Consider the following 27,121-nt stretch of genomic DNA (forward strand, 5'->3'; position numbering starts at 1 on the left):
TCAAGCCTGTGTAATCTCTCTTCTTCCTTTCCAGGATGAGGTGGAGGCTTAAAAAGGCAGTAGTATGATTTTCTGAGTGAAATGAAACGAAGACATTTTGAATACAAAATTAAAATAGATTTAACCTTAAGGACCACGCTATCCTTAAAGAAGAATGTAAAAAGGTTTGCAGGACAAGGCTTGAAATTCACTCACCCTACGGGCTGATGTAAGAGCAACCAAAAGTATGGTCTTCAGAGTTAGCAATCTCAGAGGGCAGGAATGAATAGGCTTGAATGGAGCACACATAAGAAATTTCAAAACTAAGTTGAGATCCCAAACCGGGAATTGAAATGGGATCAGAGGGAATACATTTGTCAATCCCTTCAGAAATGTCATCACTAGTGGTAATTTGAAGAAAGATAGCTCTTCAGGAGGCAAGCTTTAACCCTTTAAGTGCCATGGGTATTTCCCCCCAGTGCCAGGGCCTTTTTTGGTGATTTCAGTATGTGGCCATTCAAAGCCTTGTAAAACTTTTTTGTTACATGAGATATCTTGGCCAAATTTGGCTCCTTTTTTCCCCCCACATGTAGGCGGTCGTAACGCCACCCAGGAATCCTAGGTTGCTGTAGGGGGGTGAGAGAAAATCTGCAAAAAGGGCAAAAATGTTGGGTTTTTTCAAAAAATGCCAATAAAATGATGTACAAAGAAGCCTGTGGTTTTTTCCTTGTAAGAGCTAGGAACAAATGGTTTGCTGTGCTGAATTCCCCAATGTCCTGACTTTCAGGAACAGTTTGAGTGGAAACAGAAAAAAAAAATATTTTGATGTGGTTATCAACTGTTTTGTGAGAGGTAGGCGATTTTGGCCATTTTTGCCAATTGGACATGCATGGACAGAATGGGAGAAAAGGGTAGGAAAGCCGAATTGCAGGACAGAAAGGCATATATTTCTGAAAAGTAGAAAAAATTCCAAGTTTAGGAAGGGGTGATTTGCGTAGGTCAGGCAAACACTAGGTATTGGAAAATGCCATAGATTGGCGGAAAAGCGGGAAAATGACCGAAAAAAAAAAAAAGAAAAAAAAGTGTATGTGTTGGACATGGTTGGCTTGGTACGGCGATGGCTTCTATGAATTTTGAGAAAAGCAATGCTCCTCTACATTCCCCCCGACTCTTGCAGTTAGGAAAGCACACATTATTTGTAGTGTTTTACAAAACAATCAATACCACAAGGCAAACACTGAGCCATGGTACACAGGAGTTTTACGCTCACGGCCTGAACAGATGCACTTTGCATGTGTAAATCGGGAAAACCAATGTGCTGAGGAACGGCAAGCACACATTTTCTTGAAAGAGCACAGGCAGACCTTTTCAAGGGTAGGTGACTTGTGCAGTTTACAAAAGTGTATGGTGCCTAAAGCAGCGACTAAAATGTAGGTCACATTTGGGAAATGAAAGGGTTGTGTGACAAAGGGCACCAGCAAATGGGTCAAAACGTTATGAAAACCACACAAACACAACAAATGTTATACCTTCCCGCATTCCCACAGGTGTGCCGATAAAACCGGTACCTCACATGTGTGGGTGCACCTACCCGGGGGCCAAGGGGAAAGCCTAAAACACAGGTAACCTCAAGTCTGTTTCCACACCTGAATTTGACACTTTCTCCAGACAAGCGCAACATACAGATTTGGGCCTCGGGTGTCCAAGCCACCAAGGAAAACAGGGAACCCTATGCATTTCCAAAAAGAGGACACCCGTGGGAATCCGCAGAGGTATGATTTGCGCGAAGCGGCCCAGGATTTATTACCCAGAACCCCAGACAAAGTGAACATTGTGTTTTTTCCCCACCAAATATCACACTTTGTCGGGGATTGTGGCCAATAATAACGGAGGCAATTTGCGCAAGGCAGACCTCTGGATTCCCACGGGTGTCCTCTTTTGGGAAATGCATGGGGTTCCCTGTTTTCCTTGCTGGCTTCGACACCCTAGGCCCAAATCTGTAGGTTGCCCACATGAACAAAAAATGGGATGTGACGAAAGGCTTGGGGTTACCAGTGGGTTACCCTTCTCCTTTTGCGCCCCCCGGTAGGTGCACCCACACATGTGAGGTACCTTTTTTGTTAGGACACCTTTGGGAACGCAAGAAGGTATGACATCTGTTGTTGGCGACATGTTTCGGTGAGTGGACTCAGGGAAATGTCTCTGAAATTGGCTGGAAATGAAGACAATTCTCAGACATTTCGCTCTGTCCACCCACCGAAACACACCGCCAACAACACATGGCCTACCTTCCCGCGTCCCCACACGTGTCCCGATGAACTGTACTTCACATGTGTGGGTGCACCTACCGGGGGTGCAAAAGGAAAAGGGTAACCCACTGGTATCCCCAAGCCTTTCGACACATCCCATTTTGTTCATGTGGGCAACCTACAGATTTGGGCCTAGGGTGTCGAAGCCAGCAAGGAAAACAGGGAACCCCATGCATTTCCCCAAAAGAGGACACCCGTGGGAATCCACATGTGGCCAAATTGGAGGGGCAGTCGATCTCATGTAGCCCTCCCCAGGGGCAGATAAGGGGGGGGCTGTCCTGCACTCCTCCCTGGCCTCAGGCATCAGTTCCTAGGAGCTGATATCTGATCCCAGGGAGGGCTGCATGACATGGCACCCACTCCATTGCAGCTGGGGGGGGGGCCGAGGGGGTCAACGCCCCATCCCATTAGAAAATTCCCAGACCCTTTCGGGTGCCCCACAGCCCCCCCTGAAAAGCGGTCCACCATTTTCCTTTTTTTTGTTTACGAAACTTGCCTTGGCGCAGAGGGGCACATTGGTGTGGCAAACTGGCACCGGGGTGCCCAAACCTTACTGCCCCACCCACTGGGGGGCCTGTCCCACAATGTTTGGGGTCCCTCTCACCCCTGACCCCAAATGGGTGGCGGAGGCACCTCGTGCAGGTCTCCCTGGGCCTCCTACAAACGGCTGTGTGAGGTACACCCCACCTCCATTGGGGTGGGGGGGGGGAAGAGGGCCAACAAAAATTGAGGGACAGGCCCCCCCAGTGGGTGGAGCAGTAAGGTTTGGGCACCCCGGCGGCAGATTGGCACACCAATGTGCCCCTCTGTGCCAAGGCAAGTTTTGTAAACAAAGAAAAAAATGAAAAATGGTGGAGCGCATTTTAGGGGGGGGCTGTGGGGCACCCTAAACCGCCAGGTAATTTTCTAATGTAATGGGGGTGACCCTCTACCCCCCCACACCAAATGCAGGAGGGGGGCCATCTCATGCAGCCCTCCCTGGGGTCAGATGCCCCTTCGTAGGAGCAGATATCTGCCCCCAGGGAGGGCTACAAGGGGTGCCCCCATTTCCCCTTGGGATGAGGGGGAGAGGGCCACCCCCCCTTTTCTGTAAAATATATCCCTGGTGGCTAGAGCCCCCCCCCCACTCCCACTCAAAATTCCCCTTTTGTTTTTGTGCTTTTCGTTTTTTATTTTACCCCCTTCCCTGGGGGCAGATGATCAGCCATCTGCCCCCAGGGTTGTACACATGTGCCCCCATGCTTTGGGGGCTGGGGGGCGAGGGCTGCTTACTGTAAGCAGCCCCCACCCGCCCCTCCCGCATTCAAAGACATCCCTGGTGTCTAGTGTGCACTGCTGCCTGCGCATCGAGGGCCCTGCGCCCGATCCGCGGGCAGCAATGCTGTCACACAGGGTGTCCTTGGAAAGGGGAGAATCTCCCCTTTCCAAGGACACCATTTACGAAATAATCCCTGGTGGCTAGGGCCCCCAAACCCCCTCCCCATCACGTTTTTTTTAATTTTATTTTTGTCCCCTTCCCTGGGGGCAGATCAGCCTTCTGCCCCCAGGGTTGTGCACATATGTGCCCCCATGCTTTGGGGGCCAGGCAGCGGGGGAAGGGGGGGAGGGAGAGGGCTGCTTAATTGAAGCAGCCCCCCCTCCCCCAAGTCACAAACGGATCCATGGTGGTCCAGTGGGTTGCTGGTTACGGATCGAGCGCTCTGCGCTGATCCATGACCAGCAATGCCTCATATATGTGGTGTCCTTGGAAAGGGGAGAACCTCCCCTTTCCAAGGACACCACTTTTTGCTCTATCCTTGGTGGCCTAGTGGGCCCCAGGGCCCCAAACCCCCCTCCCACCTTCCCTCAAATTATTTGAATTATTTTTTTTTCTCCATTTTCACCCCTGGGGGCAGTGATCATCTGCCCCCAGGGGTCTCTGGCGCTGTGGCCCCATGCTTTGGGGCCACGGGGGGGGGTGCGGGGGGGGGGTCGCTTAGCTAGTAAGCACCCCACCCCCCTCCCCCCGCATCACAAACAGATCTGTATTGATCCGGTGACATTGCTGCCCACGGATCGCGCGCCCTGCGCCCGATCCGCGGGCCGCAATGCCACACAATGGGTATCGTTGGAAAGGGGAGAATCTCCCCTTTCCAACAATACCCGCCTCGATCTCCGGCTTGAAATACAGCCAGAGATCGAGGAGGAGAAAGGTGAACACTCACCTTCTGTTTTCACCGCAGCAGCCCGAAATGGCTGCTGCGATGAGAATTACTTGCTTTACACACACCGACGTGAAACTGAAGGTAATCCAGCCCCCTGGCAGTGAGGGGGGGGGGATCTCCCCCTCACATAGCCCGGGGGTTGGATTAGTTTTGAGCGATCCCTGCCCTGCAGGGATCGCTCAAAACAAGGTGCGAAAAAGGACGAGCTATCTCGTCCTTGGCACTGTGCATGCACTTCCAAGGACGAGATATCTCGTCCTTGGCACTTAAAGGGTTAAAATAGATGGCGCTACCAGATACCCTTTAATTGCGCCAACCTGGAGCCCCAGATTATCCAGGTGTAACAAGAACGATAACACTATAGGTGTGCTGCATGGAAAATGGTCCACATTCTTATCGCAGGACCAGCTGCAGAACTTGTTTCAACGGCAGAGGTATAAAAGGATTTCATTGCTTGCCTTCTGGCCGAAAGCAAAATCTCCATTAAGTCTTCTGCGCGGTCCCAATCCTCATAGCTCAACCTCTCGGAAGCATGCATGAAGGTTGAGTGTCTTGGCCTCTGGATGGAGAACCCAACCCTCCCCTTGCAAGAGAAGGTCCTCGCTTTCTGGAAGACGTATTGGGGGCGGGAGGGGCAGATGGACATGCCCAGAAGGTCTGGGTACCACGTCCTCTTGGCCCAATCCGGGGCAATTAGGATCATGGATTTCCAGAACTTTCTCAACCTTCTGATCACATGAGGGATGACGGGACTGGAGGGAACGTATACAGGAGTGGAAACTCCCAGTCCACTACGAACGCATCCCCTAGAGCTCCTATTGGGGGAAATTCCGTGGAGCACAACAGTTCGCACTTCCGGTTGAGACTGGCCACAAACAGATCCACTTGAGGAGTTCCCCAAAGGCTGAAGATCTCTTGAAGGACTTCCTGAGCTAGTTTCCACTTGTGGGAGACAGTGCGCTGCCCGATCAGTGTCCGTTGTGGTGCTCTCCTCTCCGGCTAGGTGAACTGCTGATAAGGAGATTCCTTCTTGAATTGCCAAGAACCAGAGCTGCATTGCCTCTCTGCACAGAGCTAGTGAGTCTACGCCGCCTCCCTTGTTGAGGTCGTACATGGCCACTGTGTTTTCCATCATTATCAGGATGTTACTTCCCCGTACAAAGGGCAGAAAGGCCTTCAGCGCTAGTCTGATTGCCCTAAGATCTAAAAGGTTGATGTGTAGTTTGGACTCCGATGGAGACCAACGACCACTGATTGTCAGATCGTTGGCATGTGTTCCCCCACCCTGTGAGTGAGGCGTCCGTAACTACAGTTATCTCCGGCCATGGTTGCCAAAAGGGTTATCCCTTCAGAATGTTTTCCTCAAAGGCCCACTACAGAAGGTCCTGTGTGACTCTGCTTGGAACTTGAAGGACCGACATCCTGCCTGAGAACTAGGATCATTGAGTCCCGACAGCCCATTGTAGAGATCTCATTCTAAGGCGAGCCTCTGGCACCAGGAAAATGCAGGATGTCATGAGGCCAAGCAACCTCAAATCAAAGGCTGGAGGCCGCTGGACCCTCTAGAATTTGGTGACCATCTGCAGAATGTCTTGAGCCCTCACCCCAGGTGGCAAGGCTTTTCCCAAGGATGCATCCAGGACTGCCCCGATGAATTGGAGCCTTTGAGATGGTATCATGTGGGACTTCTTGAAGTTGATGGAGAACCCAGTCTGTGGAGGGAGTGACAGGTGGAGCCGAGATGTTCCAGGACCTGTACGGGAGAACATGCCCTGATCAGCCAATCGTCCAGGTAGGGTTAGACGCAAATCCCCCTCTCCCGAGACTCACTGCCACCACCGCCATCAACTTGGTGAAAACCCTTGGGGCGGAGGTCAGCCCAAATGGCAGAACATGAAATACTTGAAGCATTTTTAGCATGAATCTCTTCCATCAGCCGGTAAGGCTGATTTGGTGGGGCAAGCAACCCATTCCTGGATAGAGCGCTTTTAGCTTTCCTCTCGAGACTGAGGATCACCTTTTCGACATAGTCGTCGAAGGGGATTTATGTGACCTACCTGCCGCTAACTTCCCTCTACACTCTTTCAGGGGTTTCACTGTCATAGATAGGCAGGATCCACACTCAACGTTATATGATTGGATCCCAAGTACTGCAGACACACCCGATGGGGTCCGTAAAGGACATTTTCACCCCGCAGTTGTGGCATTTTTTAAACCCTGATCTTGAGAATCGATGGTGCTGATGACAATGCCCCTATATTTCCCAAAATTTGATAGGTTTCTCAAAGGAACCCGAAGTGTGTCGATCTTCGGAAAAACAGAACTGAAGCCAATGGTCGCAGCGCGCGCTATATACCAGTGATGACGTAGACAGAGTCGACCGGTATCGATGCGCAGCACCCCCTCCTGGGAAAAAATTCCAAAGCAGCTAAAGCTGGATATGGAAATATCAAAAGGTGGGTAATACATGAGTAATACGTGCGAGGACACAATCCATTCGATTGAGAAGTCCTGCAAGGAGAGAGGGAAAATGGAGTCACATGTCTTACCCTCCAAGTTCACAGGTGTGTAGTGACCCCGGACCACTCCAACCCCACTCGCATGGCTCATGCAGGCGTGTGGCAAGTAAGCAACGCTCGCATAGAAGTGAAGGAAGTTCAGAGCTCAGCTTTGAGTACCAAACTATTGAACAGCAGCAAACGCGCTCGCTTAGGAGAGAAAGTGATTCCAAAGGCAATTTCGAATTGCATACTAGTGAAAAGCAATATTATGTAACCAAGGAGAATGACTCATGTTAAAAGGGCTGGTGGAAAGCCCAGCAAACCAAGCGGGCAATATTGGTAAAGGTGAAGACATACAAGCATTACCCAAGCCAAGAGAAACTAAAACCTAGGCAAGCACAATACAATCAATATTGCCAACAGCAAAAGGGGGCTAATGAAAGGTCCAAACGCTTGGAGACTCATTGCCCATACCTTATCCAACCTATGGTGAAAGCTGGTATAAATGTACATTGCCAAAGCCAAGGGAGAAGCAGAAAGAGACCCTATCCTTGGCAGCCATTGGTTACAGGTGCAGTAGGGATACAACAGTGGGAAAAAGGCTGCACTTCTGGGGAAGGGATATCCAGAAGGAGAGGAGCATCATTTGTAGAAGAATATTAAAGAACACCAATGTGAATCTTGTTTTCCCTGAAGAGTTGTTGCAAGTGCTGACGTTGAAATGCATTGAATACTATGTAGTTGTTGTGAACCTCTTGTCAATTGTTCTAAACCACAAAAGCATTCTTGATGTGAAACGTTGTTCGGGCAGGGCAGTATATCCATATGACAACTCTTTGGAGAAGTAAGCCTGGCATGCGAGTAAACTAAGCTCTACAAAGCGGTTTTGACAGAGTTAATAAGCGTTTTTGTTGTGCTAAAAGAAAAGCGGATTGAAGTTGTATCATCCTGACCAAGACACGTATAGTTGCTATTGAGGAAGTGAGAACTGATTCAAGGAGGAAGAGAATCCTTATACTTTTTATGCTGATATGATATGGCATTTATAATGTGCCTATACACAAGTGTGTCAAGGCGCGACAAGGCAAGGGAAGGGAGGGGAGGGGAGGGGAAACAGAGGGAGGACAGAAAACAACGGTCTTACTAGGCCTAGTGACATTGACATTGCGCAAGTGCAGGGGAGCGGAGAAGTGCAAGACAAGAAATCAAGACAACAAGTAGTACAGCCAGCAGGGGGGGCAAGTGCAAGAGTTAAAAGCGCAGACAACAGGTGTCTAATAAGTGCAGGAAGGAGACTGTAGGGTTACAGATCCAGACCACAAGTGCAGAGGGTGCCAGGAGGCAATGCAGGTGTACAGCTGGACGGGTAGGGACCTGGGCCCAAATTCAGAGGGTAGCCAGGTGACCAGTGCAGTATTAGACAGAAGATCAGCAGGGGAGAGGAAGAGAGAAGGCAGAAGCAAAGAGGAAGGTCTTGAGGTGCTTCCGGAACCGGAGATGGTTCTGCTCAAGTTTCAGAGAGGCAGGGAGGCTGCTCCAGAGGAGGCGCCAGCCGAAGAAAGATCTGCCCCCAACTCGTTGCTTGGAGAAGCGACTGACGCTCACCGAGTTGGAGGAGCGAAGCGCTCGAGTAGGAAGATATTTGCGTAGAGGGATTTGGAGTTATTGAGGTCCAAGGCCCCAGAGGCCTTTTGGACAATGCAGAGGGTCTTAAATTTGATCCTTGCCGGCACTGGGAACCAATGGAGAGATTTCGGAGCTGGAGATATACGATCCCTGGGCTTGAGGCCAAGGACAAGTCTTGCAGTCCTGTTCTGGGTGAGCTGTAGTGGACGGAAAGTAGAGGCAGGTAGATTTAGAAAGAGGCTTTTGCAGTAGTCCAGCCTAGAGAGAACCATAGCTCTGGAGACCATGAGCTTCTGGGGGAAAGTGAGGAAAGGAAGAATACCTCGGGGGAGGTGCAGCTGGTAGTTTGACTTCTTAGAGACGTCAGGGATTTGAAGAGAGAAGGAGAGTGTGGAGTCGAAGATGACGCAGAGGTTCTTAGCCTCACAGGTGGGAGCAGGAAGAGGGCCCAGAGTGGGCGGCCGGACAGTGACAGGAAAGGAAGGTGCAGGTGAGCCGATGGAGGATCTCTGTCTTACTGGCATTAAGGCAGACGTCATTGTCAGCACACCACTCCTGGATTGTGGAAGGACAATCCGGGATGAGAGAGGGAGAAGAGGCGGCTGAGGGGAGCCTGAAGGCGAGCAGAGTGTAGTCCGCATAGCACTGAAAGTTGGAGCAAAGTGTGGCTATGCAATGGGCAAGAGGTGCCAGATATTGGTTGACCAGACAGGGAGAAAGAGCAAGAGACCCCAAGTTGGACCTGGGAGGGTCAGTCAGAGAGAAAGGAGATCAGCCAGCCAGACCCTGATCAGTGATACCCAGGTTATCGTGGAGCCGATTGAGCAGGATGGCATGGTTGACAGTATCAAAAGCAGGTGAGGACAGAGGGGTGGTTAGTATCCAGGTTTGAGAGCAGATCTTCACAGATGTTCAGGAGAAAGGTTTCTGTGCTTCTGACTGCTCTGAAGCCAGACTGATGGTCATGAAGACAGCCAACAGATTCATTGTGAAGGTTAAGCTGGGAGATGGCAAGCTTTTCCAAGAGTTTGCCCAAAAAAAGGCGTAATGGAGATCGGACGATAGTTAGCCGGAAAGGAGGGGGGGGGGGGGGGGGTCGGTTCAGGGTTTCTTAAGAAGAGGGTGCCCAAGAGTGCTTCAGAGGGGGGAAGGGAAGGTTCCAGTGGCAAAAGAGTGGTTACAAATGTTGGCCAAGGCTGGAGCGTGGGGTCTATGTGGTCCTTGATGGTTTAGGATGAATAGGGAAGAAGCTGTTTCGACAAGACTTTCATAGATCGGACTGGTCTGGAAACCTCGTCAGGGGTGAACAAAGGAAAGGAAGAGAAGGGAAGCGAGGAGGAGAGGTGGCCGCAGGAAGGCCAGAGGTAGATGAAACAGAGGAAGGAGGAGGAGTGGAACAGGGGGTGGACAGGATGTCCTGGGGATGCGGGGTAAAACGGGAAGCCAGGGCCATGCAGAGGGCCTGGGAGGGACAGGATAAGTAGAGACCGCAGCAGTATTGGCCAGCTCCTTGCAGATTTTAAAGAGTTTGGCTGAGTGGTTAGATGCCGCAGAGACGCGGGCTTGGGTGTAGGCTCTCTTCTTAGTGTGGACAGGGAGTCAGTACTGCCTTTGGAGCAGCCGGCAGGCCAGTTTGTCAGAGGGTGCACAAGATGCCCACCATTTCCTCTCAGCCACCCTTTACTTGCATTTAAGGGGGACGAGGTCGGAGTCGTAGCAAGAGTTGTACTTGGCTTTGGGCTTCAAGCGGATCCTCATGACAGGGCCAAGTACATCGAGAGTGTCAGCAATTGAAGAATGGAGGTTTGAAAGGGCTGTGTCAGGATGAGAGTCAGCCAGAGGCGCAGGATGGGGAAAGCCTCAGCTAACACACGCTTCATGGGTCGGATGACTGAGAAGGCGGGTGGCAGTGCAGGGGTTGGCTCGGCCTGAGGGGTAGAGCGAGATGAGAGGAGAAAGTGATCACTCGAGGAGAGAGGCGTGGCAAGAGGGGGAGGTCTGAGGAGATCTGAACATCCAGGGTGTGCCCTGCAGAGTGAGTCAACCAGAGGGAAGAATGGTGAGAGAAAGAATCGCAGAGGTTGCGAAAGAGTATAGAGAAGGGACAGGAAGCAGGAACTTTATGCTGACAAGTTGAAGTGGCATAAAACAATATTGGAATGTTTGTTGAAAACAGGATTTCCTTGTGTCCTTTTGTTGAACTGTGGCAAAGTATCTGTTTTAAATCTGGGGAAGAGGAATTCGCCCACATTGTGAAAAGAGAGACAGGTTACATTGTGAATTCAATCATTGTTGTTCTTCAACTCCCATGCATTTCCTTATTTATTTGTTACATGTATAAGTGTGAGGGACAGATATCCTTTTTTGGAGTGTTTCCTTTAGTTTATTTTAGGCAGGGAAATCCTTCGTCAGGGTAGGGATAGTGAGGCATTCATCCAACCTTTGAATATAATAAAATACCATTTGTTGAGAAAACTTCACAACGTAGTGTAATACTTTTGACTAAAACATGGTGTCTGTGCGCAGTGCATTTTGAATGCTCCCAGAGCCATAATTGACATTTTCGTCACCCCTCAGTGAAATCTGCACTTTTCTCAGGCCTCAGTGAAAGCTGCATTTCATGTGGACTCGTAACGTGGTTCTTATTATTCCACTGGCAAACATGTTTTCTTGCTTCTGCATTGCTTCAAGGACTGTTTTGAAGAAGGCGCCAGCTGGTATTTGATAATGTTGCGAGGGAATCTTGCAAAGCTGAAGAAAAAAGTTATGTAGCCGTTTTCGTGCTTTCATGAGAAAGGGAAGCGTTTTGTCTCTTGGGGTTGCCATGGGTCACTCTGGCCGAGGGCCCACAAGAAACGTCAACAGGTAGAGACTTTGAAAGCCATAAAGTTCTGGAAAATGCCATCACACATTTGTGGGAGGCTTAAAATGAAGGGCACTGGGACAGTCAGGCAGAAAGCTTCTCTGAAAGAGGGGACGCACTGCTTCCATGCCCATTGAAGCGGATCTCTCTGCCTGCCTGTTTTGGGGTTTTTCAGTGCATTCCTGTCGAGATGAGGATTTCTTTTGCGGTCGCTTCCACAGTGAAATATTTTTAAACTTTTTCCATTCCTTATAAGTGTAGTTATTAAGCATTCTTTCATTATTTTATTGCATTATTCATTCATGTATGCTTTTTATGAATAAAGTGACGTAAGTGAGTAATTCCTTACCTGTAACTCCATTTCTCCAGCATTGGTATCTTTCATGGATTCACATGCTGTGAATATTCCCCATCGTCAGGCTGGGAATTCCTGGTTACTTTGATTTAGTACTTTTCCTATGGAAAAACTTTGACACCTTGAGTGTCCCATCAATGTCGTTGTGGCTGCTTTTGGTTCCCACCAATAGGACGTCAAGTGTATAGCTCCGCCCCAACAGCTTCCCCCAAATTTTAACCACTTAAGATAGAGGCTAACCACCCCCCTCCCCCCTGTAGAGGAGGTTTGCCTGGAGGGGACAGCTTGAGGGCGCATGTGAATCCATGAAAGAAACCAAATCTGGAGAAATGGAGTTACAGGTAAGAAACTACCCCCTTCTCCAGCATTGGATCTCATGGATTCACATGCTGCAAATAGATTTTATAGCAGTATAAATGTTAGGAGGAGATAAACCAGGCAAACAAAGGTTAGAAACATTAGCCTTTTTCTGCCCTTATGCGAGAAGTATACATATGTAAGTACAAAATAAACACCCCGGAAGCTGCGGGGCTCACCTTACTGGAACAGCCGCTGAAGAACTGCCCGTCCCATCTGCACGTCTTATGATTGCTGCTGTTGTAGGCAGTAGTGCCCAGTAAATGTGTGAGGCACTTTCCATGTTGCCGTCTGGCAAATGTCTTTGATGGGCACTCCTGACCACAGAGCCGCTGAGGCCCTTGTAGAATGTGCCCTAGCTGCAGTTTGCAGTGGCCTGTTGGCCTTTGCGTGGCAGAAGCAAATCGCAGAAGATATCCACCTTACGATGCCTAGTTTTGTGATGGCCTTCCCCTTTTTAAGGGCCCAAAGGCAACAAAGAGCTGTTTTGTTGCTCTAAATGATTTTGGCCGGTCCAGACAATATTTGAACACCCTTTTTGCATCCAGAGATTGTAGAGCTCTCTCCGCTGGGGATGTGGCGTTTTGAAAGTATGTAGTCAGGGTGATGGTCGCATTCTTCTGAAATTTCAATGGAACTTTTGGGATGAAGTGAGGATTGGTGGAAAGGATTACCTTGTCCTTCGCGAATCGGAGATAGGGAGGATCCACCACTAAAGCTTGTAGTTCAGAGACTAGTCTGGAGGATGTAATGGCGATTAAGAATGCCACTTTCCAGATCACAAGCTTGATGTGTGCCGTCGATAGATGTTCGAAAGGGGTTTTCATGAAACCAGCCAGGACCCGATTTAGGCTCCATACTGGTGGAATTATTTTCTTTGGAGGTAAAGTGCAAAAAAGCCCCTTTAAGAATTGTTTGAGCAGCTTGTTGCTGTAGAGAGAAGGCGATCCTCTTTTCCCTTGTGAATCTAGAGATTGCAGCCAAGTGTACATTTATGGAGGAGCTTGCTAGACCTTCCTTTGCCAGTTTGAGTAGGTAGGGGAGAATTGGTTGAGGTTTTATGGCTAGTGGTTGAAGTTTGGGCTGCTGCGCACACCATGTACAGAGCCTTTTCCATTTCTGGTTGTAGAAAGTGTTAGTGGACAGAGCCATAGCTGCAGCCAGTATGCGCCGGCAGTCTTGCAGGATGTTTAGGTGGGTGAATTCGACGTGATCAGGAGCCATGCTGTTAGTTTGAGGGAGCCCGGGTCGTGATGTAGAATCACCCCATCATTCTGCAATAGGAGATCGGCGTGAGATCCCAGATGGATTGGATTGTCTGCCGCCAGTTAAAGGAGGTCCGAGAACCAGGTTTGGGCCAATATGGTGCCACCAGAATTATTTTGCAATGATATTTGAATATCATCTGGATTGTTTTCCTGATGAGGGAATAAAGGGAACGCATATGCAAACATGCCGGTCCATGGGAACGAGAATGCGTCCCCTTGAGATCCGAGACGTGGAATCTTGCTCGCAAATTTCTAGCACTGCTTTTTGCCCTGTGTGGCAAAGAGGTCTACAGGAGGATGACCCCACACAGAGAAGATTCTGAATACTTAGTTGTTGTGCAGTTGCCATTCATGGGACTGCCTCGAGTCCGTGCTGAGGGTGTCCGCTTGTTTGTTGTGTATCCCGCGAAGACTTGCAACAGAATGTTTTTGTGAATAGCCCAGTGCCAAATGGTCTGTGCATCCGGAGACAGGGTGTTTAATCGGGTTCTGCCTTGTTTCGCAGATAAAACATTGTGGCAGTATTGTCCACGAGGATTTGCACTACTGAATTCCTGTTTAGAGGGAGGAAAAACTTAAGGGCCCAATGTACCGCACGCAGCTCCAGGATATTTATGTGGAGGATGGAATCTTCTGGAGTCCACAGGTCTACGACTTGGTGCTCGTCTAGGTAGGCTCCCCAAACCGCCAGGGAAGCATTGGTTACGATCGTGAGATGGTAGTTGGGTTCTACTAGGAGCATCTCTTTCGAGAGGTTGTCGAGGACTGTCCACCCTTTTAGTGGGTTTGAGAGAGTCAGGGTGATGCTCATTTTGTCTGACCAGGACCCGTGTGTTTTGGGACCATCTGGAAACTAGAAATCTTTGTACTGCCCGCATGTTCAGCCTGCAATTGGTTAATAGTGGAATACAGGACAACATGGTCCCTAGTAGAGCCATATATTTGTGCACCGTGATTTGTTTGGAGTGAAGGAATTTGTCAGGGTTTTTAATTTTTTCACTCTGTCGGATGAGGGTTTGACAAGGCTTTGGCCCATGAGAAATTGCACACCCAGGAACACCAAATGTCTTAATGGAACTGTGCAAGATTTGGCGTAATTGATTGCAAATCCCAATTGTTGGATAAGAGCTTCCGTTTGTCTCAGAGAAACCGTGGTTTGTTGATCTGTTGGAACTCGAACCAACCAGTTGTCTAAGTATGGGTAGACGAGGTGGCCCTGTTTTCTGAGCACCAAATGCCTAGCACCAGTGGCAGGTTTGAAGGTCCTGGGGGCCGATTTGAGGCAGCATGTAAATCCTCGAAATTGGTAATGACTTTCGCCGACCTTGAATCTGAGATACATTCAATGTCTTGGATGTATTGGGATGTGGAAGTATGTGCACGTCTTTGAGGTCTAACGCAGCTAGACATTCGTGGGGTTGTAATGCCTTTATGACTTCTTGTAGTGTGACCGTTTTGAACTTTTGCTTTTTGATGTTTTTGTTTAACCTTTGCAAGTCAAGGATTGGATGCCACTTCCCGTCCGGTTTCTTGACGACAAAGTATCTGGAGTATACTCCTTTTCCCTTTCAAAAATGAGGAACTCTTTCGATTACCCATTTCTTTAACATTTCACAAATTTCCTGTTGTAGATTTGGAAGGTGCGGGGCGATACCTTTATGGGAGGTAAATGTTTCTATGCATGCTTGAAATCCCACAAGTGGCCGTGCTGGCTGGCATCTAGCACCCAATCCGTCTTTTGTAATTGCTTGCCACTTGTGGAGATGAAACGCCACATTTCCTCCCACCTTTGTGTCCCTGAGGCAGTCATTGCTGGGCCTTGTTCCGTCTACCTCTTTGAGAGGTGTTTGATCCGTGTTTGCACTTTCCATGGCGATACTCCCTGCTGCGTTGCAAGGACTGGTAGTTTCTCTTGTATCCCTGGGAGTACTATCCCTCTTGTATCCCTGAGAGTAGTATCTGGATCTGCCGTAGTTTTTGTTGTCCCTTGAGGACGAGAAACAAGATTGACTCGAGGCACCTCGAAAGGAACGAAAATACCATCTGCCCTGTAAGATGGTTAGTGATCTAGCAGTATCTGCGTCTGCTTGCATTGTTTTGGAGGGCATCATCAATTTTGTCACCAAAAATTAATTCTCCCTTAAACGGCAGGTCAACCACCTTATGTTGTACCTCCTGTCTAAAGTCACGCAACGTAGCCATCCTTACCTTCCAAGGACGACCCCATTACCAATTTGTTTGAATCCCATTTCTGCGAGATCCACTACGATGTGAATATTGTGGTTTGAGGCCTCCTAACCTAAATGCACCAGTGTCATGGCTGCTTTCCGCTGTTGCTCTGGCAAGTGCTCTAATATAGGAGTCAAGCGATGGCACATTTCTCAATCGAAGCGAGCCACTATTGCAAGGGCATTGGCCACTTTACCTGTTGCCCCGATGCTGAGCACTTTACCCGAGGCATCGATTGTTCTGCCTTCATTGTCTGGAGGAGTGGCACATTTGTGCCACGTACGAGCCTTTCGACCCACTGCTGCCAACACAACTGACTCTGGAGAGGGCTGTGAGGTGAGACAGTTTGTTGTTGCATCTGGTGCCTTCAATTTTTTGTCTAGTCTCCCTTTAAGTGCCGGTACAGAGAATGGATGTTTGAGAGTACGTAGGCCTTCTTGCCAAACATGATCTAGGATGGGTAAAGAAAACCCAGCCTTTCTTCGCTTACACATGTGGTCAAAAAGAAAGCAGTCTTTCTTTTCTTCTGCAGAAGTTAAACCAAATTCCTGGCACGCCTTAGATACCATGGAGTGGAAAGCCCCAATGTCATCTAGAGGAGAGGGTTGAGCTGGACTACCTTGTGTATCCTGGTCTGGGTCATCTGTGTCCCACATATCTCTGCGAGGAGCAGTTCAAGAGGCGGTAGAGCTTGTGTCCCTTGGAACTGTGTCTTGATCTGTATCTACTGGTTTGCCTATTCAGAGACTAGCCCTTCGTGGAGGTGGAAGTATAGGAGGAGATTGGGCTCTTTGACTTTAGTCACGGTCCCTGGGTGAATGCCCTTGATCCCTGCTGACCCGGTATACCCTGGTCTTTCCTACATAGATGAACCCCCTGTGGCTGAGGAGGTGGAGGCCTGGCATTGAATTTTCTCAGCAGTGTTTGTAGAGTGGGAAGCACCTGCAGGGAGAGTGAGGATTGCAGGTTACAAGGGGGTATTGTGGAGTCATACCTCCTGTTCACGAAGGGGTTGATGGTAGATCAGGTGGTAGATTATGCATCCTTAGAGGTGTTTCTCTCTTCTTGATGGGAGGCGACCAGAAGGTGCGTCCTGAATGAGGTAGGATCCTGGCTTCCTTGGAATCGGAGTCCATGACCCCAGGGCACTCCTCTCTTGGAGGCTCAAAATCTGCTGTTATTTCATGCTATAAGATTTCATCTGGCATGATGATGGAGTAGGTTATAGGAGACACTCCTAGAGGAAGATAGTCTGTGCTCTTCACAATCCCTTGTCGGGATCTTTAGTATTCCTTTACCGCCAGATGATATACTGTCCTGTTGTAGTTGTTGGACAGGTAATTCAGTGGCTTCAGTTGTGCTAATAGTTGACAGGGTTGATGGCAGTGCAGCCTCAGTCCCGGAAGATTTGTGTTTTTTGGTCATCGACGAGAGGATCGTCGATGAGGGATGTCCAGATTTTTTTCGTCGATGTGGGTATTGATGACGATTTGGTCAGAGGATGCCTCGTGGAGGACTCTTGTCCAGAAGAGGATCTGTGACCTTCTTTAGAAGTGTGGGACTCTAAGGACGAATTTTTTTTTTTTATTTGTTTTTTGAAGACGGGTTCTTCGTGGACGACTTGGATTTGTGGTGGTCCTTCGTCAGAGAGTACGTTCGACGACTGGGACATGGTTTTAGTCGACGGGGCTGAACCTTTATCTGTCGGTTTTGCCGATGACGTTTGGCAACTGGACTTTGGACAATTGCTTAAATGCAGATTGGGAACCCTCACTGCTAACTGGTGTTTTTTTTAGCAGGAGACTGCTAGTGTGTTGCCTTATCGTGGCTCATCAACTATTTTGGCTCACCTGTTTTTTGTTTCTTCACCAAAGGATCTTCAGACTGGGACCTGTGGCTTGATGGCGACCGCTTGTCAGAGTGTTTGGTAGCTCTCCCACTTCTTGACAAACCTGCTTCCGATGCCGGGTATGTTCCTTCATTAACCCAAGAAATTAGGTGACCGTCTCTGTCCTTAAGGGTTTTCTGTGAAAAACTCAGATTGCACATTCCTCTGGTGAATGGTTGGGGTCGAGGCAGTATAAACAGTCTGCATGCCCGTCACCTTTGTATACGTTATGTAGGTTGCAAGTGTCACAGGGCCTGAACAAGGATTTTATCGGTCCAACGGTCTCCATGTTCCGAACACGGGACCGTAGATGAGTCGTCGGATGCTCCAGTGGAAGTATAAATTGAAAAAATATATAATTTTGTGTGGAAAGATATTTTATCTTTGGAGAAAAGAACTCAAGAAATCCCGCCAGCTAGAAAGACAGCTGAAATCTGATGGGAAGTTGCTGGGGTGGAGCCATACACTCGACATCATATTGGTGGGAACCAAAAGCACCCACAACGACGTTGATGCGACACTCGTGTCAAAGTTTTTCCATAGGAAAAGTACTAAATCAAAAGTAACCGGGGATTCCCAGCCGGACAACGGGGATGTGAACCCAAGATCCAATGCTGGAGAAAGAGCCATTTTACAGTTTAGCTGAGTGCTTGTGTAGATAATTGCCATTCAGTGTTTAAGATTTCTTCATTTTGTGAGTTTTTCAAATGGGCCACATTGGGAGACAGAACACTCATTCACTAAGTGACCATTGCAAATATGTATATGCTAAACTACAGGAGCCTCAGATTCACTAAGAACATGAAATCAGTGACCCTGACATTATGAATCGGGCTCCACCCAAACCGGACATCCAGAGAAAAAAAAACATTTGTTAATTCTTTAATTGTGTAGCCAGTCTCGGATAAATGGAAGAAACGTCTTTCTGTATCAAAAGAGCCCTAGTAATGTGGATTCCAAAGAGATAAAAAAAAAGAAATAAAAATACCTTTGAGGGTTTATAGCCAAACAGCATTACTACAGCAACTTTGAGATCTTCTCTACTTAAGAACCCCTTCTTGTCTTCATCACAAAGCTGGAACACCTAAGAAACAATATTAAGAATTATTGCACATCGTGTATTTTTCCATTCAGCTTCAAAAATATAATATTGTGTGAGAATTGTGTTTACCGAGAAGACTTTCTCCTCTTTTTCTCTGTCCAGTCACTCTACTCTTGCTTTCTCACTATTCAGTCTTGGATGTCGGCCCACTTACACCATCTCAATCCCTCCAAGACTGGCATTCTCTTCTTCCCTGCCATCAATGTGCTTCGCCCTCTGCCTCTCCCTTTTAGCTCTAGCCCCTTCTCTCCACATTTCACTCCCCATCGGCATCTTGGTGTTGTTCTCGACTCTTCGCTCCCTTTCTTCTGTCATAATTCTGCTCTTTACCGCTCCCGTCGGTTTCAGCTTTTCAACATCTGAAAGGCAGGACCTTTTCCTTCCTTTAGTGCCACCAACATTCTTGTTTCGTCTCTGGTTTTCTTTCACCTGTTCTACTGCTCCCCTCTTCTCCATGGCCATCCTGCTACTCCTCTACTCCTCCGTTCCTTCTATAACTCAACTATGAGTCTCCTCTTTTCTCCATCCCCTCGCTACACTATTGCCCGTGCTTTTGCCTCACCTCATTGGCTCCCCCTTGACTCATGTTTGTAATTCAACTTTCTTTGCTTGGCCTTTAAAAAAGGTCTCCATGACCTTGCCCATCACCATCTTTCTTCTCCTATTTCCTTCTATGTCCCATCACGTTCCCTCTGCTCCCAAACTCTCTTGCACATTTAATTTGATTTAGTTTCACAGGAGAACAGAACACTACAACGTTGCAACTTTGGTGTTAAAATAACAAGAAAACTATTACCCACAACACTCAACCACTAAGAAAGTCCCTCCAATTCCCCCACCCCTCCCCTACCCCCCTGGTACTGTGTGCTCCTTCAATGTTCAGGTTACAGGCTTGAGTCCTGTGAACAACCTCCGCTTAGGCCAGCCCATTCCATTCCACCTCGTTACCCCATGAATACCCTACCAGCAACACCAATATTCCTCTGTTGCTCTCCTTCTTTCCTGTCAATCCATAATCCAGTCTCCCCCATATATCACCCGCCCCCGAGGGCCATCTCCATTCACCCACTCTGCCTATCCGGGGTAATATCTGACAATGAAGCGATGCCACTCCATCTCTGTCGGCCCCGGCCTTCCATGGAGCCCTGCTGTGATTTTTTCCATTGTATAAAAGCTCTTGGCCACGTTGGCTCACTCTTTCTTACTGGATGTACATTTGTTTTACTATTTGGTGGCAATCCATGCCCTGGCAGCAAGCAGAAAAGCAGAGTCCATTTTTTGGGAGCCTGGAGTATTCCCCCTCCACCCCAAACAAAACCAGCAAGTGATTCTGAACTCTCGGTATCCCCTCAAGGTCTCTGATCCATCCAAAGACCTCTTCCCAGAAAATCTTTACCCTCCGGCAAGCCCACCACATTCCAGTAGTCCACCCTACCTTCACAACCCCTACACCTTTGGGGACTAACATCTGGGAACATCTTTGACAATCTGGCTGGGTCACACTGCCATCTATGGAGGAGCTTGATCGCATGCTGTCTATACTGATACGATTGTGATGTTTTACGAACACCCCTGCAAAGCCTGTTCCAGAGGGCCTCATCTACTTCTACCCCCAAGTCCCTCTACCATCGCCCTCTCAACTGCTCCGTGGATGCTCTGCCCGCCCCCAAGGCCCTGTACATAGCAGAAATGAACCCTCGTATTGTCGTGCTCCCATCGAGCAACTTATCAAAAGGGGTAAGCTCTCTACCCGTCTTGTCCCTTACACTCGCGTCTGTAAGAGCCCCCTTTAGCTGCAAGAACTGGAATACCGAGAGATGACCTATGCCCAGGTCCTCCTCCACGATAGTGATAAACGTGCCCCCCCCCACCCCCACCTTCATGTCCGCCCCCAGTGCTCCCATATAGTTCCCAGGTTTGGGTTGGTCCCGTATTCTCCAAGGCAATTTGTTCCTGGGTACCCACAACCATTCCCCGACCGTGGCCGGGCTCAGTTGGAAATTATCCATTGCGACCCATTGTTGAGCCGTCTGAGACCTCAGATGAGGCCAAACTCTCTTCTTACTGTTCCCCATCCCTTTGCGCAAAATTTCTGTTTCCGCTCTCTCTCTTGCCCCCGAAGCACTGGAACACGCTTCCCCTCCATCTTCCATCCCTCTCTTCTTTCTCTGCTTTCCAAACACACCTTCAAACTCATTTGTTTGCCTGTTAACTTGTGTCTTTAATTTTGTTTTTCATGAATTGTACAGTTCATTTTGTTTGTAAAGCGCTATATAAATAAAAACCAAACACATGCCAAACGAAACATGCAGAATAATCGGTGCACAAAAGCACTCGAGTAATTTTAGGTTTCTTTATAAGGTACGACATACTTTCCTCGCGGGATGTTTTTTCGCGGGGATTTTTACCGCGAATTTTTTCTTCGGAAAAACCCATCGAATTTTTTAGAAAATGGGGGGGTCCAAACCCCCCCCCCCCCCCCCCAAAAAAAATTCGATGGTTTTTTCGGGAAAAAAAATCGCGGTAAAAAACCCGCGAAAAAACATCCCGCGATGAAATGACATGGAACCCTTTATAAAGCCCTACACATGCCACTGAGGAGGCTTTGGAGTACTCGCACATGGGCAAAAAGTATTAGCTGAACTAAACAAATACCTAGGCCTGGAGTAGTTTCCTATAAAGCTCGAGTTCTTCAAATTCTATGGAGGTGCTCAAAAATATTAACCCACAGCTGAGGGCCGAATCCAGACAGTGATCTGCTTCCGATCTATCAAAAGAATCTTCAAATATTTAAATTGCAAACAATCACACATTAAATACAGTACGCTTAAAAAAAAGTAATTCATACTTTTCCTTCCTGCTCAAGATAAGGCATAGTGGTTCCAGGAATGATGCACACAACCAATGTTAAACACTTTACCATTCTACGAATGGATAGCTGTGAATGTGTACCAGTCCTGACAGAGTTCGGACATTTAGTGCGATTAAATGGCCGATACATCCACTCCCAAATTTGGCCTTTACTAAAACATGGAATACTGCCCTTAAGCGAAATATGCTCACTTCGGTCAGCGACTGGCTTTACCTGCGGCCGCATCCGGGATCGAGAAGAGAAAGGAATGGTCTGTGCGAGCTGCCGCTTTCCTGCCTATAGCGAACAGGCAGAAGAATAGCCCCCAAGGAGGGCAAAACTGAGAGGAAACCCAGCAAGGGAGAAACCGTCTTATAGTAGAAGTGCTGCAGATTTCCCAAATGTAGCAGATATTCCTTGACAACCCAGCACGCAGTACGTTTGTAGCTGTCTGATTATACTGGTTCAGAAGATGAATATCCCAGAAATGTGGGGTAGCAGCAACGTGCAATGGATAGAAGGAAGAAACACTAGGATGGAACCCTTTAAAGGTCCTAAGCTTCTATCATGCATCGAGTGAGGCAGAGACTAGATTCAAGCAGAAAACATCCCTGACCACGCCAGGCTTGCAGCAGCAGCACGAAAACAATACAGTCTAGAAGACAGGAAGAAACTTGTAGCATGCTTGGGAAGGTAGCAAGGCAGGTGTTAGAGCAGTGAAGCTCTACTAAACGTCATCAAAACCATTCAACTGAGACAGTACAAGACTCCACTCTTAATATAAGACTGTACCACCTGAGTTCATGATAGCGTAGACAGAGCAGCCAGGCTCATTTTAGGAGTGACAGAGGGCTGTAGACAGGTACAAAGACTCTATAACACAACTGAATCAATAGAAACCCTGACAACCAGAAGTATTAAAAAAAAAAACGGTTTCTTTTCAATACAATAAGGCCAAGGTAAGTCTTGGGGTAAGTACTGGTCAAATTCATAAACGCATTCTAAAAAAAAAAAAACAACTACACTGCTTGAAGGAACAAAGACCAAAGCACATAACCTTATTTGGAACACTTACCAGTTGTTCTAGGGAAGGCAAACCCTTGTAAACACATTCAGTACAGGACACACTTATTCTTGGGGGGTAAAATCAATGGTTAATTTCAGATTACATTCAATAATACCAGGGTAGTAGACCCTAACTGTTGCACCGTGATGCTCAGCAAGAAATCACATAATCAGTCAACTTTACAATATACGTTTTGTGAATAGTGGAACACTTATTCTAGGTAAGGTAAAAACCTATAACTACTTTTGTGATAACACACAGTTATACTAGATGAGTATAACCTAAGGATGTAATATTCAATTACAGGTGCTTTTGAGATCAGTGAAACACAGATTGAGATGAGCAGTAACTTGTGTAACTTGGTTTAGGATGGCACACAGCTAACTCAAGGTAAGTAAAGCCCATATACCTTTTTTCAAGGAGCTATCAGCAACTTGGGGAAGGTATATACCCAAGACTGTTTTTGTGTCTGTCAAAAATGGAACAGGGAAAGCAAACTGGCTTCCAGTTTTTGAAGCTTCTTCACTGGCTCCCAGTGGATGCAAGGATTAAATTCAAAACCCTCTGCATTGTCCACAAGGCTTTCTGGGGCCTGGGTCCAAAATACCTTCAGCTATCCCTCCGCAAATACCTCCCCTCTCGAGCTCTTCGCTCCTCTACCTCCAACTCACCCAGGGTCAGTCGTTTTCCTAAGAAACGAGCTGGGGGGTAGATCTCGGTCTTCGGCTGGGGCCTCCCTCTGGAACAGCCTCCATGCCACACTAAAACTTGAGGAGAACCATCTCCGGTTCCGGAAGCACCTCAAGACCTTCCTCTTTTCTTCTGCCTTCGCTCCTCCTCTCCCCTGCTGATCTGTTCTCTCTTGGCACCGTGCACCTGGCCACCCTCTGTCTTTTGGGCCCAGGTACCTGCTCATCCTGTCACCCTGCCGCACTGCCTCCGGGCCACCCCTTGCACTGGGGTCTGTATCTGTACCCATACAGCCCCCCCTTTTTCTTCCTGCACTTATCAGACCTACCCTGTCTGCTGCCTTAAACCTAGCACTTGCAAATTGCTGGCTGCATTACCACTGTTTGTTGCCTTTATTATTTATTTATTGTTATTTATCTGTTTCTCCTCTGCTTCGCACTTTCCACCTCTCCCCCCTTCCATGCACTTTTCCCCTCCCCCCTCTCCCATGCACTTGCGCGTTCTCAATGTCACTGGGCCTAGTAAGATTGCTGTTTTGTTCTCCTCTGTTCCCCTCCCTTGCCTTGTCGCGCTCTGAAACACTTGTGTACGAGCGCGATAGAAATAAAATATATCAATCAAAACCCCAGGGTTACTATTTATAAAGGATTCAAGGTTATTCTAAGTAGGTAAAACCTAATGCAGACTTATTCTGGACAGTCTAACAGCAAGTCAGGGGAAGCAAGACCTAGTTGGGGAACACTCATACATTTATCCTAACAGGAAAAGTGAAACCAACAGCATTACTTTGGGTTAGAGGCACAACCAAATCACAGGTGAGTAATGTATCCTTTCATCTACTCTGTTACAATGGCAAAACAGTTTCTAAGGAAAGAAAGATGTCACATCTACCTTTGCAGAGTGGCAGAACATTTCTAAGGGAAGTAAAACAACCTTATATATACTTGAATAGTGCAACACACATTCAAGGTAAGTACAAACTTTTTAACTGTTCACTCTCAGAGTTAAAGTTATCCACCACCTCTTTTATCGGTAAGTAACTTGTAAACACGTATTCTCTTTTCTAGGCAAAAGGCCCAATCCTTTAAAAGTCTTTCCCTTATTCTTGAAGCTTGAGTGTTTTCAGTGGCAGAAAGGGGGGTTCGGGATGGAAGGGGGGGGGGGTTTCAATAGGGCCTAGTGTCCAACAGGCAGTGTCAAGATAGGTTCTTAAGTAGCCAAAGTCAGAGTTCCTAAGGAAGACTGTTCAAACAGGTGAGTATGTTACTAGAGTTAGTCGAGGGTCCAGGGGCTTCACAGAAGACACCCTAGGAGGATTCCAGCAGTGGGCCTGGATGGACTGGATGAGAGGAGTCCCAATCACAGAAAACACCCCACAACTACACAGTAATCAATACCCAAGCCAAGCCAGCACAGTATCTCAGCACAGAAGAAGATTTTGCAGCAAGCAGAAGAATTTCAGGGTCTGTAGCCAAAAACCTGGTTGGTAGATTCCTTTTTGTGGTGACTGAAAACAGAACCTTGGAAGGGATTTTGCAGCAGAGATCAACAGGGAAGGCTCTAGGCAAGGTTTTCCTCTCGGCTGGATGCATCTCTGGATTTGGCACTTTTTCAGGAGCATAGGAGACAGAATATCGCTGGTCGGATTCTCGTCATTACAAAAAGGTCCATCACTCTGGTGAGGGGACCTTTCAGACTGGAATCATGCCTCTGGAGATCCAGTAGGACGCCCACAAAGTTTCAACGAGATTCGGAATTTGGATGACTGTGCACCGCACAATGGCTCGAAGTCCCAGGGCTTTGCCACCCTGCAAGGTCACAGTATGGCATAGGATGGCTCAAAATGCAGGTCTTCTTGAGTCTAGTGGGTCTCACCAAGCTGTGGGTCAGGGTCGTCGTTTTCAGAGTCCCCAGATCAATTGGAAGGAAGGGCTACAGCAGGCTCTCTGGTCGCTGGAAATCGTCCAAGTTGCTTTTCCTTCATCATCCTCTTAGTTTTCGATTCCACTGGTCGACTTAACTTCAGCTTCCAGGTTCAGAGTATTTAACAGGAACTACAGCACCACTTCTGCATTCTCACCCTGCATTTTACAAGGGGATGTCTGGTTGTCCAATAAGGACAGCCAGCCCCCCCCTCCAATCCCCCCCACTGCGATTTGTACCCATTCAGGCAAGGAGGAAAACAAAAGGTCTGTGGAGCTTTGGACTCCTACCTCGCTTCCTGCCTTCAGACAGACTGGAGCATGAGCGGGGAGTCCAAGGGACTCCCGTCGAAGATCAAAATCACACAAAGGAATTTCCCCGACCTGGATGTCGGGGGAAGGAAACGAAATACTAAAATGGTGAAAAAACAAGACAGGGGCCATTTTGGTATAATGAGCACCCTTGGGTGCCTTTACTGCAGCTGTGAACACAGCCCGCGGTAGATGTGTGCTGAATTAGTAAAAGGTCTCACTGCCACCAGCCATTAAAGGTAAGCTTGTCCCTGTAACATAATTGTTACAGTTTTAGTGTGAAAGGGGATACATTACATCTCCTCAGCACTCCACATAAGGTGGGGTGTACTGGTTTCACCAAATAAAATGTAAAAAGGGATCCAAAGATCCTTTCTACCTTTGGGAACTGTAGTTCTCTCAAGGTTAGCCAGAGAAAGTTAAAAGGGGAGCCCAAAGGGCAACCCAGCACCAATAGGCAGTATATGCCAAAAGTTGTCAAAGAGGATAGGATTAAAAAGACACTATGGAGAGTCTAAACAAATGACACCCATAAAAAGAGTAAAAGACTGGAAAAAGGTTCACACTCAGTGAGGTATAAGGAAAAATAATCCACCAGTAAAGCAAAAGGTTCTAGGGTTGATACAGGTCAGGAAGATTATCATTACTATGAAAATCTTACCCAAAAGCAGGAACGAGCAACAGGTAGCATAGGAGCAGGACAACATAGGGAACTACATGCCAGAGCAACTAGCTGGGAGCTTATCTAAAAATGGCGAGACAGTCTTCCCCATTATGTTGTTTTCTGACTGATATGCAATTGAGGACTTCTTGATGACCTGAAAGGCCACCACTTGCTGGGGACGCATGCATGGTCCTCTATCTTGACAAGGCCAGCCATTGACCCAATGCCAGCGTTGCCATAGAGACCAACGTGGCAGACACCTGCTCAGATTCATGACAACTATTATTAATGAAGGCAATAACTACCAAAATGTATTGTGCTACATGAAAGTTCAGGGATGGAAACCGGTCATCCTGATGTAATCAAATCGAAGCTTCATCATATAACCATGGATCTTACCAACAACACACAACCAATCCAGTGTCGGATAACAGAAGAACCAGCAACAATTGGATGGAAATCCTGCTATTATTTACCTTGTGCGACCCTACTTACCTTACAAGATACATCTATTGAACTCTAATCTGTTCTCCTTGTTGGAGGTGCTATCATTTACCATGAGAAGGCATCTGGCATGCACCATTAGTATCTTATGTATACTTGTTTAGAGCATCGTTGGCCCAGAGGTATCATGGCGCTACACTGTAGAGATGGAAGCCAACTATGGAGAGAAACATACTAAAAAATAAAAGTTTTCATAATCCGCCGAAAAGGAAGGTGGGCCTCAATGTCACGCAGGCAAAAGGGTGAGCATTCCATACCTTTGGCCACTGAGAAAGACGCCCCCCGCCCCAGCCGAGAGAGTCTGACCCTCGGAGGATTGACAGTTTTCAGGGATTTGGAACGAAGAGGCCTGGCGGGCTTATAAGGACATAACTTCAATTGAAGATATTGAGCTCCCTTTTTTGTAGAAAGCTTTGTGGACCTGACACAGC

General features: G+C 47.8%; 1 protein-coding gene across 1 annotated transcript in view; it reads right to left on the bottom strand.

The window, feature by feature from the left end:
• Nucleotides 1-27,121, bottom strand: part of EFCAB11 (EF-hand calcium binding domain 11) — a 1,000,500-nt gene that overhangs the window by 919,111 nt on the left and 54,268 nt on the right. The window contains exon 2 of the mRNA XM_069637434.1: nt 18,568-18,663. Coding sequence (XP_069493535.1) covers nt 18,568-18,663 — 96 coding nt within the window. The remainder of the gene's footprint in view (nt 1-18,567; nt 18,664-27,121) is intronic.

This window comes from Ambystoma mexicanum, chromosome 14 (genome assembly GCF_040938575.1).
Source record: "Ambystoma mexicanum isolate Mex_15411 chromosome 14, UKY_AmexF1_1, whole genome shotgun sequence".
NCBI classification, from domain to species: domain Eukaryota; kingdom Metazoa; phylum Chordata; class Amphibia; order Caudata; family Ambystomatidae; genus Ambystoma; species Ambystoma mexicanum.